A 22,366-nucleotide genomic window follows, 5' to 3' on the forward strand; every position below is an offset into this window, starting at 1 on the left:
ATCCTTGGACCAAGTCTCTCTTCTTCCAACCACCTATTCTGTTTTTTACCTCCTACCACTTCTGAACTTTTCTTGTCCCACTGCAGTTCACCAATTACATCAATTACCTATTGCCTCTTCATTTAATACTAATGCTGAGGAGTTGGGTGTACACAGAGCACTAAAACGTAATTTCCAACCTCCAGAAACTAACAGTATAGTAGGAAAAAAAAGGTAAATAAATAGCCATGACTATGTGATAAAAGCTACAGTAGAGATTTGTATAAGCACTTAATCCTACCTGGTTACATTTAGGTTTTAAAGGATGAATAGATAAATGTTCATAGAATGAGGGACATTGCAGAGAGAAAGGGATCAAGACAAATGGCTGATTTTAAGAACTGCCCAATAGTTATACAAAGCTATAGCACAAAGTATAGGTGAGGAAAAGGTGGGAAAAGGTCAGTTTTGTGAGCCACATTACAGAGTTGAGACTATTCAAAGTCACTGGGGAAAAGGAGGCATGACATGATCACATTTGCATTTTAGAAAGTTCAGGGCAGTGGTTCTCAACTGGAGGCAATTTTACCCCAGGGTCATTTGGGAATGTGTGGGGACATTTTTGCTTGTCAAGATTTCAGGAAAGGAATTGCTACTAGCATTTAATGGATACAGGCAGGGATGCTGATAAACATCCTACAATGCACAAGACAGCCGATTACAAAAAAGAATATGTGGCCCAAAATGTAAACAGTGCTGAGGTTAAGAAACCCTGGTTTAGAGCTAAGTCCTAGGGTAGAGGAACAAGACTGGAGGCAGTAGATCAGGTAACCTGTAAGTTCTAGGAAAGCAGAGCCCATGTTCTTCTTTATCCTGCAACTCCAGATCTAACCCAGTATCAGATATAATGTAGGGACTCAATATTTACTTGCTAAGTGAATGAATGACGTAGAGCTCCAAGCAAAAAGTACCAAGGCCCAACAATGTGGCTATGGCAATGGTAATGGAAAACAGATTCAAAAGACTGGAACAGAATATATAGGCCTTACAGGAAAAAAAATCTAAGAAAGGAAAATCCAATTTACCATCACCCTGAACTTAAATGATCTTCTGAGTTACAGCAAAAAGTTCAATTTAAAAAACTGAGCAAACCCTAAGTGCAGTATGGTATTCTGGACTGGATCCTGGAACAAAAAAAGGTAATTAGTGGAAAAATGTGATGAGATATGAATAAGGTCTGGCGTTTAGTTAATAATAACGTACCAATGTTGGTGGAGTAGTTTTAAGAAATATCAGGTAATATAGGTCTATAACATTAGGGAAAACTGCATAAGGGGTATACAGGAGCTCTTTGTGCAACGTTTCAGCAACTAATTTCTTATTTCAAAATTAAAAGTTTGTTAAACAAAACCCTATTTCCCAAATGTATCAAAACTTAAATATCTGAATCTACATTAAACATTTCAACCCATATTTTATGAAAAACTACAAAGCTAAGGTTTTTTTCTTATTTACATTGATCCTTGGTAATACTACATTGGCCAAGGAAAGAGCAAGGAAAATTTTTAGAGGTAGCCAGACAGGAAATGGCAGAGCAATCAACAAAATAAGATACGAACGTTCATATTAAAAAAAAAAAATCTTCTGACTCATACTCTGTGATAACTTGAAACGATACACTGTATCACTATGCAGGCAAACTATTCTGCCAAAAAGCCTACTGAATTTTTCTTTCCATTACCATCTAGTCAAACTTTTATAGCAATGACAGGACATCCAAGATTGTCACCAAGGTGAACTGACGAGACATGACACTAAACTATGACTATTAATAAGTAGAGTCGTTTTGATTAGTCCAGCTTCTCTTTAGAGATGTCAAAAACTATGTGTGAGTATAAAACAAGAAAGCAGGTAAAACTCGCATTCTAGTACAGGTGTTTTTTTAAATATAAAGAACACTTTCCTGAAAATTTGAATGGGAAGAAAATTTATCATAAACTTTAAAAATGAAATAAAACTCTTTCAGAAAGGTACAATTACCTGCCTGGTAATTAATTCTACTACCTCAATATATTACCTCAATATACCAGTTGTGTCACTCTGATGTGACACAAAACTCAAGATATTTTTGCCATATTTACATCCCCTACATCCATGTCAGCAATATTTACTGATCTGACTATAAATGACCTGGCCTAAAATTTTTTATCTGACTTTATAAATATTTGGTATCTTTTTCCAAAAAGTGACTAATACCAACTTTCTTGAGTAGCCAAGTGTTACTATTAGCTAACTGAGAATAAGGCATAGCATGATGGGAGTCACTGTGGCTTCACGACTCACTAAATGTGTAACCTTGGTCAAGTCACCAAACCTTTTCATGCCTCAATTTCCTTCTCTGTAAAGTAAGAATATTTCCTACCTACAGACCATTTAAGGTTTTAAAAAAGAAAATAAATGGAAAATGGTTAGAATAGTGACTAGAACAGAGTAATTACTCACATAGCAAATGTTAAGAGGGAAGTTATTTACTATCAACCATTTTTGCACTTTCATTGCCTACCACAGGGCTGCTTGACAATGTGTTGAAAGAACAACGTAACATATTCCCCTTATTATATGCATTTTTTCAAAAAGAGGATAAACTTTTCCCTAGAGGGGAAGTTCCTATTAAATTTACCTTCCCCTTCTTTCAAGAAAACTGTTCAACCTCCTAGCATAATGTTCCAAGTGAAAATAAACTCTAGTGTCTCAAATCCTTTGTTGTTTTAATAGTTGTTCGTTATAGTAAGACTATACAGAAATCATTATTTAACCAGGACAATTGTATGTTGAAAAAAAACCATCATCCATGATTACCCACCATACAAACATAGCATACCTTTGGAAAACAGGTTAAAGAAAACTATCCAGAATGCATCAGAGAAAAAGATGTAAATCGTAAAAGAGAGGGTAAGAGAGAAGAAAAAGTGGGAAAGTCTAGCATCTGTTTAACTGGAGTCCCAGAGGAGAGAACAGAGAATGAAGCAGACATGATATTTTAAAAGATAATGGCTGACAATTTTCCAATGCCAACAAAAGACATTACAGATTCTAGAAGCCTAATAAATCTCAAGCCTGATAAATAGAAAAAACTGACACTAAGACACAGCACAGTCAAACTGCAGAAAACCAACGAGAGACAGAAAATCTTAAAAGCAGCCAGAGAAAAAGAGATCATCTTCCCCGCAACAGTTAGATTTAAACCCAAATATATCAATAATTGCAATATGAAGGACAAAATGTCCCAGGTGAAACACAAAATTTGTCATATTGTATTTTTAAAAAACAACTTCTACGCTATTTTTTAAGATATGGAAAATAAAAGGATACAAAAGGGTTGAAAATAAAACAACAGAAAAAGATATTCTATATAAACATTAAATGAAAGTTATACAAAACTGTAATACTGATGAATTATAAAACAGTAATACTGACTGTAATTATCCAGATAAGGAAGAAATAAGTATAATTTGGATAGGTGGAAGAAAGAGGGAGAATAACATTTCTGGCTAGGCAGGAGGGTAGGGATAGGAGAGGAGGCTATGATTAAAACATGAAGGTCTCTGAAAGTCAGAAGTATAGACTTGGTGGTAGAGGAACTGCAACACCATTAAAATAGCATAAGCTACCTCATATACCACCTTGAGCAGAAGAGTGACATATTAAATAAGATTAAAATTACAGTGTTATGCAGTATGACCTGAAAGGGAGAGAGGGAGAAGACACCGGAAGCAATACTAGTTTGAAGGATGCTATAGTAATTCGGGAAGGACACGGGCCTTTTCATTGTAGAGGTAAAAGGGATGAATCTAGAGGCCATTTCAAGAGGAAGACCTATCTGCATCAGTTTTCCTCCTTTGAAATTTTAAAGCCAAAAAAAAAAACATGACTACTCATAAAAATAACAAAACTATTTTTGTTTTCCATCAGTACAACTAATCTGTATTATGGTAACAGTTGCCCATTAAATCAGCCTAATGATATACATCTTAATAAACAATTTTTTGTAAAAATACCAATGAACTAATTAGCTTAGATAGGTACAATATATACAATCCATAATTACACATTATTATGACTTCTTCACTATAGATTACTATCATAAGAAAAAAATTCTGAGAGCTTTTTCCTCTTTGAACGCTAACGTACATAATATGAAATTCTCTGACTTCGCAGCAAGTAAAAACATTTTTATTTTCAAAAGCTCTTTACCGAGAGGATATCAACTTGGTAATGAACTCAAACAACTCACCAATGCTGGGTGGGCTACCATAGTTAATTGGTGACTCTGGTGGTCTTCCACAATGCAATGCCGCCAGAGCAGATCCTTTCCACACAACATGCTTGCAGCCTATTAAACACATACATTTTTAATGGATACAAAAATAAGACACAAAGACGAAAAGTGAGGAAAAAAAATCTAAATTCTAATAGAAATTTTTCATACTTTTATTTGTGCGTAGCAAGGACTGTCTTCCAGCTCCTAATAAAGTTTGTACTCCAGGAACACTTTGTGGAATTTCTTGCTCAAGAAGAGGTCCTAGTCGATGACATATTTGCAGCAAGTGATCAGGTGCTAAATGTCTGTAATACTTCACCTATTATGTGAAAGACATATAAAATATTTGCTAAATAAAGTGATACAATTCTTTACAGTAAATAAACTTTAAAAAATATGGTAATTATTTCTGGCTAGTCAACATTTCATTTTACTTGGGGGAAAAGTTCACATTTATTCTGTGAAACCACTTGACTCACAGAATAAAACAGCTACCCAACCATGATTTGCCCCACTGAGGAGGAAAAATGCTAAAGAATTAATGTTACCTAAATACAGCAAGTTATAAATTAACAGATGCTAGTCAAAGCAAATACTGAACAATGAAAAAACCTACAGCATTATACCCTAAAATGGTATGTTTCAGTTTAACAATTTTCAAAAACTTCAAACAACAAAAAATCACCTAACTACAAATATAATAAACGTTTTGTATTTTCGACATTATTTTTTGAAAATCTCCAGAATAGTTCAGGATTAAAGAAATTTGATAGTTCATGTTCTCATTATAAAATCTAAAAACACTTACATGATTTCTATGCTGAATTTTATAATTTATTTATACCAAAAACCTCACAGAAAGGCCAAATTCCAACTGTTAAATGAAACAAGTTTTGACTATAAATCTACCGACTACAAAGTTTGAGCACTTTTTGGAACAACTTCAAAGTACTGCTTAATTTATGCTAACATTCAAAACCAAGATATAAAATGCTATATTTTTATTATCCATCCTGGAAGTCTTTAGTAAATAGACAATATTTGCATAATAATGTAAAGAGAATTACATCAGAAAAAAAAGTACACTATTTTTTCACTTATATTTAGGCTATCAAGTTACAAAAAATTTCTCAGTGTAGCACCGAAATATTCCAGTTCAGCCGTTTTCAAAGTGTGTTCTGTGGACCCCTAGGGATTTTTCAGGTAAAAATTATGAATAGGGACTTCCCTGGCAGTCCAGTGGTTAAGATTCCGCACTTCCACTGCAGGGGACATGGGTTCAATCCCTGGTCGGGGGCACTAAGATCCTGCATGCCACGCGGTGCGGCCAAAAAATTTAAAAAAAAATTATGAATAATATGAAGACGTTATTTGCTTTTTCACTCTCATTTTCTCATGAGTGTACTGTGAGTTTTTCAGAGGCCACATGACATGTGATGTTCCAACAGACTGAATGTAGATGTGGATGTAAGAATCTGCCTTCTATTAAACCAGACGCTAAACATCCCCAAAAGTGTAAAACAATACCACTCTTCTCACAAATTTGGTTTGTTTAGGAACATAATTATGTTATAAAAAAATTTTACTTATATGGAATGAGTTTATTATATTTAAATGAATAAAAATATTTTAAAATTTGTTTTAATTTTTAAATGTTAAATATGAATAGATTAGAATCCACATAAACAAAGAGACTGCAATAATTTTTACTAATGTGAAGAGGTGCTGAGGTGAAGAAGTTTGAGAATTGCTACTCAAATTCACTTAAGATTCTTTTTTAAAAAATAACTGGAAGCTTGTACCTTTTGACTCCCTTTACACATTTCATCCACTCCCATGGATGAAGGGAGTTAAAAGGTACAAAACTTCCCAGTTATAAAACATTCAAGCCACCATGAAGAGCACGGCGATTATAGGTAATAATAGTGTATTGCATAATTGAAAGTTGCTAAGAGAGAAGATCTTAAAAGTTCTCATGACGAGAAAAAAATGCTTGAAGTATATATGGTGACAGACATTAACTAGCGTGGTGGTGATCATTTCACAATATATACAAATATCAAATCATTATGTTGTGCACCTGAAACTAAAATAATGTTGTATGTCAATTTCACCTCAATTAAAAATAAATAAATAAATAACAAGGAAAGTCTGAGAAAATTTCATAGCCAAGAATAGCCTAAAAAAGACACGACAACTTAAAAGAAAAGTCCACTTAGTAATGGCAATTTTAGTATGAATTCCTTATGGTAAGACAGATTTGGGGGGAAGTGAGGGATTAAATCATTCCATCTTGCAGTATCTGTTATACTCTAACTGCAAAAGACTGTGAATGATATTTTTTAAAGAATTAGCTGATATTCATTCTTCTAAGCTCAAGCCAATTAAGAGGAACCTACCTTACTTTTTATCATAATATACTATCACAGAGACAATATGTAGCCATATTGCCACACTTCGAAAAGATAATTTAAAATAATAGTCTCACACATAGCAGATGGTCAATATTATTGGTAGAATGAATACTTCTGGAAAAGAAGTTCTAATACAAATTATACATACTACGTCTCTTTGGAGAACGCTTCTCTTTGGAGAAGCTTTGGAGAGTCACAAAAGCACAATGACATTAAAGCCTCTGAAAAATCTTGATATATCTTTTCAATTTTGTTTATTTCACAAACTCCTTTAGTTACAGAATCCTTTTTTCCCTAATATTATCATCTTGAATCAAAACATACTTTTTCAAACACTAGTATGATTAAACAGAAAAAGCATTCAGAAGAAAATACAGCAGAATATAAAATTTTACAATTGTATTTATACTGTAATCTTCCCTAAAATAATTTACTTAAAAATTTAAAAGTCTACAATATTTATAGGGTCCCTTCGACTTTCAAACTTGTACATGATAATTATTCTAATGTGACTTTTTTAAATTGATTGGAATTCTTTTTAAAGTGTTTAACGAGAAAGTTCATTACTTGTTAACTTTAGTTTTGTGATGATCCTGTTTTAGGGTCTTCTTGCAAAATACAATTCAGGTAGTGAACCTGAAAATCTTCACTGCAGAACTGTATCTTTTTAATAAAATATTATGAATCCACTTTTTCCAACTAAATCTTTCCTTGATTATCTAGTATATTTCAATTGTTCAAAATCAACTTTCATTTTAAAGTTAGGAGAGAGAATTTTATGCTTTCTGGCTTTGAGACCTTGTGCAAACTGACCCCTCTGCTAGAAATTTTTACCCTGCAGCTCCACACCTCACTCTCCTTCATGTCAGTCTATGCCTCACTGTCTTCCATGACCTGCCTCTGCCTCTTCTTTGGGGACATTCTATCTTTGTGTTTCCACAGCACATTAAACTCCTTCCCAAACATTCCTTTACCCCACTCCCCGGAACTCTGTAGTACTTATCATACCATATTAAGTGTTCTTAATATATTTTGATACCTAGACCTCAGGAGGAATCTAATGATAGCTATGATGCCCTTCCCCTCCCCCCCAAAACACATATAGGCCCTACCACTACTATGCCCTGTTTTGGGGTTCATAAGACCCTGCACTATACTAAAATTGCCAATTTACTTTATCCATGTCCTACCTAAGAACACACGGGATTAGAACTTGTTTACCTGTCTACCCAGTACCTAACATAGTACTTACAGGTAAGTGCTTAATTATTAGATAAATGAATATATGAAAATATGCAGAAAAAAACTGACTTCTCTATCTAGCCATTAAAGGGTGAGGTTCTTTAAGGTCTGAGATCCAAGAGCCCAGTTCCAGACCCTCTCTTATTCTCACTCTACACTCTCTCCCTGAACAATCTTTATGCAAAGCTTCCCAAATTTTATCTATAGCCTAGGCTTGCACATCAGATTTTCTTAAAAGACTCCCCTCCTTGGCGTCCCAAAGCCTCCTCAACTCAACATATCCAAAAGTAAACTCATGATGCTCATGCCAACCCACCACCACCAAAAAAGTTCCCTACGGTGGTGACTGGCAACACCATCTAACCAACCTAAAATCAAGAAGTCACGTTTTTCACACTGTTCATTCCTCCCTCCCACCTCATTCCAAATATCCAAGCAGTCACCAACTCCAAATGAATTTTTCCTTCCTAGCCTTAAACCCATCTACCCGTTTCTATCTCCATAATAACAATCCAAGTTCAAATCATCTTTGCTATAAACTCTCATCTTTCCCACATCCACTCATGCCTTCTACAACCTCATTCAAATCTATACTCTATATTGCAATTAGAATGCTCTTTCCAAAACAGAGATCTGGTCAGGTCACCTCTACCTAAAGCACTCCAGAGGCTTTCTTTGCTCTCTGGAGATCCAAATCCTTAACATGGTCTACAAGCCCTGAAGTACATGTACAGTCCATTACTATTTCTCTGCCTCATCTGGCACATTCCCAGCCCTACACTCTCCAGACCCCACTTCTTTCCACATTTAGACACACTGGCTTTCTTTCAGGTTCTTTACCTGCACTCTCTCCTGTCAGGCTTTTCCATGTGGTATATACTCTCAGCATTTCCCCACGTCCCCTTGCCCAGATAACTCTTCTATTTGCTTCAGATCTTCCCTTCAATGAACTTCCTTTGTTTTCCTTCACCCTATTCAGTTTAGGTACATTATCTTAGGTGAACAGTCTTTGGTGACTTTTCCTTAATTCATGTACCAGTTCGTGATTATACCTTTAACAATGTAATGATTTAATGTTTTTCTTCTCCACTTTACCGTAAACTACATGAGAACAGGGACCATCAGCTTTCATTCCTAGATGCATCATATATATACACACATCCCCAATACATAATTTAAAAAATGAATAAAAATTATTTTTTGGTACTATCTTTTTCTCAACATTATTCTTCATGAATATTAATCCATGTATTTATGGTCAATATTTAAAATGTAAAAACAAAAACAAATTTAAAAAAATTAAAATAGTTCATTCATGGCTATACATATGTGATTTTTAATTTTCAAATTATTAAGAACCCTGTATCTTTAATATTAACTTAAGCTTTTTAGTCTGAATGAACTTCTAATTTACTAGGAAATAATTAAAAGGTAAAGTCAAAACAATATTGTAATAAAATCCCTTATCCAAAAATGTCTATATCTGGATTTTCAGTAATTGTCCATACACTATTATTAAGGAAAAACAAAACAAAACTTGACATTCTCAATTCTAATATGTCCATTACTTTTCAGGACCAGAGCTGCTTTCAAGCTCTTAAAGATATTCAACACAAAAAAGTATGACCAAATGGTAAAGTGTGATGAATATTAATAATACTAACATAGCTAACACATACTGGCTGCACACTAAATGCTAGGCCTTGTGGTAATTGTTGTTTTACATGAAAAAGCTGAGTTAATGATTTTAATATCCGTAAGAGGTATGTTCTATTATTATTCCCATTAATAAAGAAATGATGGCACAAAAAGATAAAAGAACCCTCCCAAGGTCACACACATTTAGTGGTTGGCAGAGATGAGACAAACCAAGGCAATCTAACTCCAGAGCCACAATCATACAGCCCGTCCCCTACCTCCCCTCCAAAGTACCTATTGCCTCAAATATATGTATATATCAATGCGCAAGCAAGCTATAAATTAGACATTTTGAATAGTTTTCAACATATGCATTAAAGTGAGCCAGAAAGAAATGTTTTAGAAGTTGACCTTTCATGTTGAAAAAAAATCCTTCTAGACCTAAACAGAGAAAAAAAACCTGGATATCTTTTTAAGGACCTTTTAAAAGTGAGCTTAGATCAATATATTCATTCCAACTACTTGATTTACCTGTGAGACCTAGAAATGCCAGTCCTTCCTCTAGGATGTAATTAAGAAGTCCTAATGAAAATAAGATCCACCTAATGTTTGGCACCAAAACGATCTGATTTGACCAGGTTCTTTACTTTATCCCTAGGTCCCAAACACCTGACTGGTTCTAAAACAGTTTTTCAGATCTCCCACATCTGTTTTCTCACAATTTTTTTCAGATTTGATAGGCTAGTTGCTTCTGCTTCCTACTATGGTTCTGAGCTCTAAAAGGTCAGCTTCATGGAATATAGTTCTTATTTTTAGGTCTATTCTAGCATATAAACAAAATCATAAATTTTTAAAAACACTATTCACTGTTTAATCACTCTATAAGGCCTATTACTAAAATCCAGTCCCTAAAATTCTCAAAATTTCTAAACTTACAATTTATAAATCTGTTACCATTATTACAAAGTGCAGGTTAAATTATATCTACACTTTTTAAAACAAGTTTACATTTTCTGAGCATTTTTTTAAAACTGTAATAGTTTTTCCACATAGGAAAAAAATATGGAATACTTACTCTGTGCCAAGTATGCTCAAAATTTATTTATCTTCACAAGCAAATAAGGTTAAGTATTTTCCTCATTTCACAGGTAAAGAAAACTGAGGCCCAAAGGTTAAGGTCACACATTTAGAAAGTAGGAGAAACAGTAATCAAACCGAGGTCTTCTGATTCCGAGTTTAGTGTTATTTCTATAACACTATAGTTTCCTTCTCTCAACTTTAGTTTCCCCCACACTGTCAAACAGGCTCTATGATTACCAAACTTAAATAAAACCCATGTAACCATTTTTCAAGTCAAATCTTCTAAGCTGGGTAACAATTCTTAGGACTCTTACAAGCTTATGACTTATTTGTACTTAGAGTATAATAAAATTAATATAGAATCTTACTAAGTCTCAAAATTAATCTTGGTGGTCTATTTACTCTTAATAACTATGAATAAACATGCTCAAAGGACTGTCTTATATTCAGAATTTGGTCAACCACCTAAGAATTCATTTAGATAATAATTCAGTTAGAATTATCAATGCAATTATCAATACATATTTGTCAAATAAATAAAATGCAATATTGCTCTTCCAAATTTTATTCATTACAATTTGACTATATTTGTTTAAAAAAAAACCCAAAACTCTATCCAGAATTAAGGTTTCCACAAACCACAAAGTAAAGATGCTCTATAAAAAATAATTTAAAACACAACAAAATGACAAAGTTTAACTTTATAAAATAACATTTTGAAGTTCTGTTTTTAAATCAAGTCAAATTTGCTAAGCAAAATCTGTGAAATAAGAAATTTTCTTTAAAACATTATTTTACTTAAAGTATAATTTAAAACTTAAACCTATGATTCTGTTGAAAAAGTTATTGTCTATTAATTTTAAGATTAAAAATTCTTAAACTGTTTATTCTTAAAACGCCAATATAAATAATCTTAAGAGAACAATCAGTTTCATTTTTAGTAATGTTTCAGTTTCAAACACCATACTCAAAATAACTAACATCACACGTATAACGGCAGTGTAAAGTTGTTTCAGAAAATGCATATTTCTCCAAGTTGACTAGAATTTAGTACTTCCACACCCCAAAACTAAACCAGAATCAAGTGACACAAGTAAAGGTAAGTATTTTTTGCATTTATACTATAACCTCTGCCAAGACAGGCTATGTGCCTGTTCTTTATCCAGACAGAGACCAAACAGGTCATGCTACTGTGACCACAGCCATCTGGAGCCCAGAATAAACGGATTCCTTATGTGCTTCCTTTGCAGCAGGCTGCTATCACCCATGTTGCCATGAATAACTTAAGCCTTATACTACAAATCTCTCTCCTCTTACAATTTAAATGAGTTTTAACTAAAGCAGAAACTGCATTACACCAATGTTGCTACCCCAATTTTCCTAATATCAAAAACTTCTCATCCAACCATCCTTTTCATTATCTGTGATCCCTGAGCTTAAATAAGGCCGCTTTTGTGTATGTGCATATACGTGTGTACATGTGTGTGAGGCAAATAACTAAAGGTGGACCGGCTTCACATCTAATGTCTCCCTGCTCCGTAGTGACCAAAGGTTCTCAAACTTTTGTATTTCAATACCACAATTTTTTATTTTTAGTACCCTGAATTCTCAAATGCCATAATGAAAAAAAAATTTTCATTTTCCCTAACCTGTTATAAAATGCTTACCCTCCTCTATATTCCATATACTCAACAACGTATTTATTAATTCCAAAATAATTTGTTTTCACAAATTACTCATATGTCAACAACAGAGGTTCTCACAAACAAGACAGAAACTTTACACATTTAAAACTTCCAGAATTTTCAATTTGGTTCCTATTATATAATAGTCTTTATCACTTTTAAGTACAATTACAAAAGCAACTGAAGTATTCTAAACAAATTTGCTGTTAAAATCTTTTCCTCTAATACACTCATTTTAATGCTTGACTTTCTTTCCTGAAAGGGAAGTACATTAAAATACGAAATTATTCTAAATGTATATACTTAGTACTCTGTTAACTAATGGCCACTTTGCTTAGTACTAGGGATATTTTTCTATGAATTCTAAAACTTCTATGTGGAAACTACTAGTAAGAATGAAATTCACCTACCTGGTATTGTCCAAAATAAGTTGGGTAAAATACAATTTTATTTGCTATAATTCTGTAGTGATATGATAGATAACCACAAAATTGAGGAAAAAGAAGAATGGCTGCAAGAGGTGAGAAAAGTTTCTAGACAAAAGAAACAAAAAACTCGTCTATCTGACAAAGAAATTCTGTATGGACTAAAAGACTGACATTCATAGGATTTATTTAACCAAATACTCACTTAAGAATAAATTCAAAACGGTCCTTTTAAAACTCTGCTTAAAACAGAAATACCTTTAAGCCACATTACAAAACAAAGTATCTCCTCCTATTTCCAAAACTACAAACTATTGTGATGATTTTAAATTACAAAAATCTCTGTACAGAAGGAACCAGATGCAACAGCCAAGCTCCCTTCACATATTCCTAAGTGCCATCTGATCATTACCAAAAGAAAGAGCTTCATATATCCTCTAATCAATTCTGCATATTTCAACCACCCAAACATTTCTTAATGTTAACTGTTCCACAAATACAGTCATAGTTAGAATCACTATACAGACCAACAAAATTTTTCTAGAAATCTACCCACAATGTTTTAAAAATGATTTATTTTTGATATTTACTATACTTTTTTCTTTGTATCTTAGGCTTAATTATTTTGTACTTGAATCTACAAAGTAACTATACTACCAGTACCTTCTAAAGTTTTAAGCAGCCGGTTTTATATGGCAACTACTATATTCAGAAAGTTATGCATACTTGTTTCTGAAATAAAAATGTTTTTTCTTAAATTTTTATAAAATGTTAGAAAGCTATAGTAGGAACAACCTTTCTACTACTACTAAAGTTCTGATAATAGCAAACACAAACCCTTACATAGTATTTGATTTGTACCAGTCAGTTTTTACTCTCATAATCTTACAAAGTAGGAGCTATTATTAACCCATTGTACAGATCGGGAAACAGACTCCAACAGTACTTTTCTGCCTCATAACAATCATAAAACACCACTGTGCAGTTTGGGAGGGGATAATCCAACTCCCCCTTTATATTCATGCCACTTTACAATTATTCAGGAGTATTAAGAATTTAACAGGTATTTATTTTAAAATTTTTGTAAATGCCTCAAACTCTTTAAAATAATGGTATAAGTATCAATAGAATAATTGCATGTATAAGAAAGGATGAAGATTTGCCTACTTCAGCCCATCAATATGTACTATTCCCTTCACGCCTAACATTTTTTCTTCATTATAATGATTATGAGACACGAAAACCGTGTTATGGAGACTACCAAGCAAAGCTTACTATTTCACTGATACTCTATTAAAAAAGGAAATGATAAGTCTACTACACATTTAATTCATTATATGCCACCCCCCTCCAAAATTGATACTGGTTAAATTTTGACAGTACTATGTTATCTTTAATGGGAATGGGAATCCCTGATTCAAAAACATTTAATATGTTATCTTTTTTTTTCCTAAAACTGGTCTCCTAGGTTTTATACCTTAACTTTCACATTAGTCAGCATACTCTAAATAAACACTTAAGAAAATCCTATTTATGGTTCCTATTCATCTCTGAATTTAAGACGGCCAATAATTTATGAAAACCAGTACTTAAACCATGGTGAAAACATATTAATTATAAAGAAGTAGTCTACAAAGTGGTTGTGTCTCAAAAATCTTCCTCTTTTCAAGGAGAAATGATTCTACAAACTAAGAACAGCACTACAAAAAGCATTTATACAATTTACTAAAATGCATGATTTGTCTAAGTCTACTTTTCTGTGTTTTAGATAATGAAACTCCAAAATGAAAAAGTTGAGCTCTTAGAAACAATGCATTGCGACTTCTAGTCAAAAATCAGATTTCAATTCGCTTATCTGACAAGAAAGAGATAACAGGGGCCCAGAGAAATTCCTGACTTGCCAGAGGTTAACCTGCAGGCTAACTGTAGGCAGGGCTAAGATCACAACCCGCAGTCTCCTGATTCCCAATTCTTTCCCTTGAATACAAAGATTTCTAATAAAGTGCAATCATTTTTTAAAAAGCAAACACCACTACAAAAAATAATAATTATTATATCATAACAGATTAGCAAAACAAGAACACAGTTTTGGAAAATAATGCCTCGTAGGCAAGAAATGTAATCAGAGTCCCAAATCTGGCAAAAAACGCTTATAAATTCCGCCTCAAGATCTCATAAATATGCAACTTAAATTATGTCGCCACTACTTAAGGTGACAACTAGAGAGCGAAACTTAATAAACCAACTAATTTCACTATTCAAACTAAGAAATAAATAAATGACAAAGCTTTCTCTTTGTCCAAAAATTAGTTGTTTTCTTATTCTGTAAAGTTGCCTCCTTACGCTTGACTCCTTTTAAAAAAATAAGAGTTCTAATGAAAGCTTAAAAAATGCCCTTTTACTTTAAAAGCAACCTCATACTTTTTAAAAATAGAAAATCTGATTAAACATATACCACTGAGCCAAAAGAAATTTTTAAACCCTTTAACTTCCTATCAAATTCCATCCACTTTTAAAAATGTTTTAAGTCTTAAGATAGACAGCAATAACCATAATCCTGTTTAACAATACCTTTACCAATGACACTTAAAAAAATAATAATACGTTTATTTCAACTCTGTAAACTTTTAAACTGCTCTTAAAACTCCACTTTCTGCTTGGTCAAAACTCAACCACTGTGATTTTATCTGCAGCCTGACTGCAGAGGCTGATCTATGCGTGTTTTAAGCTCACAAATACAAATATTATACCCCATCCTAAATAGCTGTAATTTGAGGTTCTCTAAAAATTTCAATTTGACATACAAATTCTCCCATTTAAAACCATTTAAAATATTACCCAATTTATCGGTTAACGTCAGCAACAAAATTTCCAGGTAGAGGTAAACACTACTGAAACTACAAACAATAGTTATTACTTTGGCTTCACTCACCAAAATAATCTTCAAACTTTGGCTTCACTCACCAAAATAATCTTCAAACCAACATTATGTAAATTAAATTTAATAGGACACAAAATAAAACTTTTTTTCAGTCTCAGGAATAAATTAAGACAACAGAGAATGATGTACAAGAGACTCTGCATGTGCTCACCTAGCTCACCATAAAATTTCAAAATCCTACTATTAAACAAAAACGTACTTAAATACCTAGTGTTCTAAAATATCTTTAGGGCTAACTAAATGTCAACCAAAAGTCAAACAAAATTAAACCAAATACCACACACCTCGATATATAGTTCGATGGGTATGAAAGTACCTCAAATGGTGCCTCGGATCCAGCTGATACAGAGTGAGTAATATGCTGAACGAACGAAATGAGAAAATGAGCCAGAGAACCCTGAAGTCTAATGAGAATTCTTAACTATCTCATGAGCATGCCAACATGACTGCTCTGGTAAAAAGGTCTGAAAACACTCTAAGCAAGAAAAGACACTTCCATACAAAATAGGTGGATTTTGATAAATAACACACTGATAAAGACACTGCTTATGGTATCCTAAGTCAAGTCTGATAAAGAGACTAGAAATATAAACTCATTTTACTAATATTTGAGAGGTAAGAAACTCGCTCAAAAAAAGCTGAAAAACACTGGTAACCCTGTTTTTATTGGAAAACAAAATGATATTCCTACAAGGACTAGACATTTTCATAATTTGGCCAGATACCATTGGCCGCTTCATTTAAAAGACATAAAAATAGCGTTACCAATAGTCTCCACATTAAAAAGAACACAGCAACCTTTAGTGACTTAGGGTTTGTGGGGTTTTATAAAACGCAAAGATGGGTGTGGTTAAAAGAGAGGCAAAGATAAGTTCTGTCTGTCCAGTTCTTAAAAATGGAATATTATCTTTATGATAATTTAAATAACAAGAAATACATGGAAATCCACTTAAGATTTTGTCAAGTATTTACAAACCTAAAAATTAAACATTGCTGTTATTGAATCTTGGAGTTTGCTTCAAACTCCATTCATTTTAGCCAAGTACTGAATAAGACTAGTTGAAATCACTACGTACTTGAAAAACTAACAGTATGGAAATGAATGCGCTGTTAACTCTCTATTCATTTAACTAAACCTAAGTACGCTTGCTTATTTCAATAGCTGTGAGCACTTACCAACAACCTATACTAAATCATAACACATTTAGACACAAAAGTTAGATGTTCTATATGCAAATGAAACAGGAGCCATCAAAAATCATGTCATGCCTTCCTCAATCTCGCTGAAGGCGTTCAAAGCTAGCTGAAACTTCCTGATGCTTTCAGAACCCCTCTTGAAGTAACATTATAACTATCTTAAAACATCAGCTGCAAACATGTCTCCGAAAAATCAATGCACTGCATAAATTTCAAAGGCTCGATGTGCCCCAGTGACTGCTTTAACACACACATCACACACATACGCATACAACCTAAATCAGAGGAGGAGAAATTAACACGAAAAGCAGAACTCCCGAATACAAATACCCCACTGTTCCATTCACAACACTCAAGGGGTCAGGACCACTTTTAGAAATCAATTTTCAGAAATGACTAAAATACTCAATTCGGAAACCCACAAAATTAAGAGAGGTATTTTTCAAGCGACTAACAAAATACATCCCGCTGTAAAACTGAAAAACTTTTACTTGCCAATCGCCACTCCACAGTAAGTGTACGTGTAAAAAAATCAACACTCTTCAGGGGCCTCCAATAGCAGCTTTTAATTTAACGAGGGGCCTAACGCGAAAATTAGCAAAATGAAAAAAAGCCTGTTAAACTTCTGGCTTTAGGGTGTTACACGCTTTACACTTCTGCGAAAAAAGCTTCCGTAGATGCAAGATGCGCCCGCTGGCCAACGACCATCAGCCGGCCGAACCCCTCCGACGGAAAAAAAAAAAAAAAAAAAAAAAAAAAAACCTAGCTCTGAAGGTAAAGGAAAGCCACAGAAACGGAAGAGGAAAAAAAATAACGTCTTGCCACGGTTCCGCAGCGGCTGAATAGGCGGCTTGTGAAATGCTAATGCCACTTCGGAGCAGTTAGTCACCAGCTATTGTGTGCGGCAGGAGAAAGCCGAGCCGAGCGCGCGTGCAGAGCGAGCAGGCGAGCGAGCGCGCCCTCCTTCCTCGCGCCGCCGCCGCCGCCGCCGCCTCGCGCGCGCCCCCGCGCCCGCACGGACGCGCGCGCCGGCCCCTCCTCCTCCGGCCTTGCACTGCACAACACTCATGACGTATCTTTATTTCTAGCACATTAACAAAATATCACAAATAAATTGTCGGCAGCCCCTGCGGCCCCGGGGTGCGGGTCTCCCCGGCCACTGCCCCCCGCAACCCCCGCGCCGGCCTCCCAACCCTCCCCGTGGCCTTCGGAGCTTTCAGGTTCTGGGGCCAAGTTTTTGTCTCTGTAAAAAAATTGCGGGAAATTCAATTTTTATTCGACTCGGGGAAAAGTTTCTTTGCTCCGCGACGTGAATGTCTCACCAGATTCTGGTAGGTCCTGGGATGCTCCTTCCCGGTCCAGTCGGTGCGCCGGGGCAGCAGCTGCGGGGAGAGGACGCCCCGTGAGCCCGGCCCCCGGCCCCGGCCCGCCCGCGCCCCTCCCCCGCCCTCCCCGCGCCCCGCCTGGGACCCCGAGCCCCGCGCCCCGCGCCCCGGCGGCGGCGGCGGCGGCGCAGCGGCCCAGGGGCGGCCGCGCGGCGGCGGGACGCGGCGGGCCGCCGCCGCCCTTACCTCCTTCTCGGCCACCTCACGGATCAGCACCTGCAACAACAAAGCGGGGAGAGCTGAGCCCCGCGCCCCGGGCCGCGGCCCCGCCGCCGCCGCCGCCAACGCCGCCGCCGCCGCCGCCGCCCTCCCCCACGCCCGCGAGCGGCGAGCGCCGGCCCGGCCCGCGCCGCGCGCCGCCGTACCTGAGCCGCCTGCTGACAGGGTCCATCTTCCAGGAACCGGGCGATGAGGAAGTAGAGCTCTGCGCGGGAGAGAGGGACGGGGAGACACACAGGCTGAGCGGCCGGGCGGCGGGGGGCGGGGGACCGCGGGCGGCATCGCCCGGTGCCAGCGGCCCCGGCAGCCCCCCGACTTACCCGATCGCAGCTCCGAGAGGCCTTTCCTCTCACAAGACATGTTTATGGGTCACTTCGGGGCCGCCGGCGGGACACCCCGCCGCCGAGTGGAAGCGGGGATGGTGCCGCCGCCTGCCCTATAGCTGTCACTGTGTGTTCACGAGCCGAGCCTCGGCTCCACCATTCAAGCAACGGCGGCGGAGGCGGAGGAGGAGGAGGAGGAAACAACAACTCTCAGGCAGCGGCTACAGGCGCCGCCGCCGCCTCCGCCGCGGATCCCTCCGCCGCAGAAAGGAGTCCGCCGCCTTCGCGGCCCCGGGCTCGGCCTGTCCTCGGCCCGCGCCCGCGCCCCCGCCCCCGCCCCCGGCGCAGAAAAAGGAGTGCTTCCGACCCCACGGCCCCGGCGCCCCCGCAGCCGGCGCGGCGAGACCCCCGCCCGCGGCTCCCCGACCGAAGGTGCGATTTATTTATTTATTTCCAGTCGAAGATGTCGGAGCCGGAGCCACCGGTTGGCTGGAAGGCGCTTTCTCTGTGGAGGCCGACCTCGGGAGGGAGGGGGCCGGGGACGGCTCCGCGGAGGGATCTGACGCACACGGAGCCGCAGCACAGGCTCTATTCAGCGGCGCTGGCTGGGGCTGAGATGGAAGTTAGTTTCTATGTAGCAGAAATAGGAAACAAATGAAGCAAAACTGCCCAAAGAGGGGAAATGCCCCGAGGATGGGTCTCACTCTCACGCGCGCGCACAGACACACACGCAGAGAGCACTCTCACGCTGGGCAAACTCGGGATCGCGCTACCCTGCCCGAGTTGAATGATAGTGTTTGGTTTCTCTCTTGCCATGTGCATGTGTATAAATGCTGCGGATTGGCATCTGTGTAAGTCTTGTCCTGCGTTATTTCTGCAGCCTATGCAAAGTGTTGTGTAATTTATTGGAGTGCTGTATATTGCAATAGAGGTTCAGGCGCTTTTTGTTGAGCACTTGCGTTTGCAAGCCCGTTATTTGCTGAAGCCACCTCTTCGTGTCTTTTATTACTGCCATTGCCTTAAGCGTACATTTTAAAAATGTTTTTCATTGTTATATGGGCAAAGCGAACTCCTGATCTGTACTTCAGATACTCTTTTTCCTCGTTACAAAAAGGCTAGTAATAGCTAATTAGGGATTTGGGATTAAAGAACCTTAAAGCTTTTCTAAGTGTTTACAAGAAGGAATAATGTAAACCTGAGCGAAAGGAAAGAACGTTAATATTTATCTCTAACTGATCTAGAGGTAATATACTGACAGATCAATAACGTACCGAAGGATAACGAAAGAGTATAGTACGCTTTTAGCCAAGGTGATTGGTGATTAAATAATTTAAATTATCTGTGTATATTGCAGTTGACTTCGTCATGCTAATTAATGGCTTCTAATTTGAGGTGTAAACCATTCCTGTTTACAGTTGATCACGGGAAGACTTCTTGGAGACTGACGAAAAGAGAAAAAAATTAATCTTTCATAAATTAGTATGTAATTACCGGTTTTATATGCTAAATCATACATCTGTCTTTTGCTGATGAGGATAAGGGCCTTGTTTTTTAAAAAACGAATATGGGTGAAATTAATGGAAACAATGGAAAAAGCCATTTGTTAGGAAACAAGGACACCAAGTGATATTTATCTCCAGAGGATTTAAGCACTTTTCAAAAAGACTTGAGAGTTGATTTTTTTTTTAAGGATTGCATTTTAAAGGGAACTAGGATAGTCGTTCTTTTGTTAACATTTAACAAAAGAGTCTCCTTAAAAAATTTAGATAATAAACTGCATTTTATGGACGTGGTCTAAAAAGGTTATTTATGGGGAAAGGACCAACAAGCTGCATTGTGGTTTTCTAGATTGCTTCCTCAACCCTTGTACCCTCCTAGCTCCTTACATTCCTAGTGGGAAATACTTGCTGCAACTGCCTTGGGCTGCATTGCAAGACTGCACCGGTGTGATGCCTTGTACTGAAACAGCCAGAAATCACCGTACATGTGAGAAAGAGGAAAAAAACACCTAAACCTATTTGGAGTAATAGGATGTAAAAATTGCCTTTTATAACAATCTTAACCAAATTTTTTTAAAAAGGGAAGTTACCATGACTTGTCCTATTGCTGTAGGGTTATCAGAGTCATTGTTATTTATTGAAATGGCTATCCTTCAAGTACTAAAAATATTTGCATTTTTAAAGACATTAGTTCTATTGTAACTATGATAGGTAAAGTAGCTTGCTTCTAGATGGTTAGGTTTGAAAAGATGGACATTTAATATGCCTTTTTGCAATTCTGTTTATTTCCGTGACACATGCTTCCTATTTTATCTTAACTTTTAAAAAAGTATCATATTCTTCAAATAATTGTGATGTTTTTACATTACGATGTTCTTCAAATAAACAGATTTTTTAGGAACTAAACATTATAGTTAGAATTTTGTGATTTTTAAAATGTTTGCATTAGTCTGATTCTTACTAATAGATGTTTATCCTTGCTAAGGAAAAGAAACCAAATTATGACATGGAATATAATATTACTCTGGGTAAAGTTTTCTATATATATCTTGTGAGTAGTATGGAAATATGGAAAGCTAGTATGAATATCTCATGTATGCTTTTCATTTAGAAGCTTTTCCTAAGTATGCTACTAGTACTTAGCTCCTAAAAAATTTTTAAGGAAAAATTTCCTTCTAAATTTTCTGAATATGATGTTCCTGTCATTTTGACTAACCTTTGACAATGTTTATAGTTTCTTTTTCAAAGACCTAATTTGAAGATAGTTGTGAGCCTGCCTTTGAACTAATTTATAGCTATCAGTCTGTTATAAGAAAATGTAGGTTACCTGCTAAAAATTAAAACTTCTTTTCAGCCAAATAAATTATTTGTTTTTAACAATAGATGTTAATTTGAATTCTACTTAGTTCTTCAAATGTGACAAATACTCCTTTATAACATTTTAATTTCTTTAAACATAAAACATTTCTGGAATCTGACATCATCAGTTAACTATAGGGTTTATTATGTCATGTATTGTGCATGTGTACACAAAAAGTCAGCACATATCAAATAGGAAGAAAATCTTACTTTGAAGTCCTAAATTTTAGTTCCCAGGGCAGTGGCATTCTCAGCTAACTTTTGCACATAAGGATAGTTCAAATTTCATCTATATCCATTTCTATTTGTTTATTTTAACTTTTTCATGGACTTCAAAAATAAAATGTCAATTTTAAAAGATTTTCATACCTTTTTTTTTTATAAGAAGGCTAAAAAAATAGTAAAAGTTTGGAAAGCCAACAACTACTGTTTTTGTATAATACAGTGTCTAGGAGATTACAAACTTCGTGAAATGTAAAAGCTCCTGTGCAATTCATTGCTTCACTTGGCAACACATGAAACAAGATAAACATTTAACAGAAAGTCTGTCTTGATTGTGATAAGTTACTATTCTAATGATATAATCAAATGCTGCCATTCAAGTTCTTTCTGGAACAAGATGGGATAGTTTATAAATAAAAAGATTCAACCACATTTAT

The 22,366-nt window shown here is 36.3% G+C and overlaps 1 protein-coding gene across 3 annotated transcripts in view; it reads right to left on the minus strand.

Annotated features, from left to right (window-relative positions):
• The window catches only part of PHIP (PHIP subunit of CUL4-Ring ligase complex), a 125,516-nt gene extending 106,501 nt beyond the window's left edge, over positions 1–19,015 (minus strand). For all 3 annotated transcript variants that reach the window (XM_082668553.1, XM_082668552.1, XM_082668551.1), the window contains exons 1-6: positions 18,847–19,015; positions 18,673–18,731; positions 18,494–18,523; positions 18,245–18,304; positions 4,469–4,619; positions 4,274–4,372 (exon numbers count right to left, since the gene is read on the minus strand). In XM_082668553.1, the coding sequence (XP_082524679.1) occupies positions 4,274–4,372; positions 4,469–4,619; positions 18,245–18,304; positions 18,494–18,523; positions 18,673–18,731; positions 18,847–18,886 (439 nt within the window). In that variant the 5' untranslated portion in view covers positions 18,887–19,015. The remainder of the gene's footprint in view (positions 1–4,273; positions 4,373–4,468; positions 4,620–18,244; positions 18,305–18,493; positions 18,524–18,672; positions 18,732–18,846) is intronic.
• Positions 19,016–22,366: the final 3,351 nt, after the last annotated feature.

This window comes from Grampus griseus (genome assembly GCF_964374135.1).
Source record: "Grampus griseus genome assembly, chromosome: 13".
Lineage (NCBI taxonomy): Eukaryota > Metazoa > Chordata > Mammalia > Artiodactyla > Delphinidae > Grampus > Grampus griseus.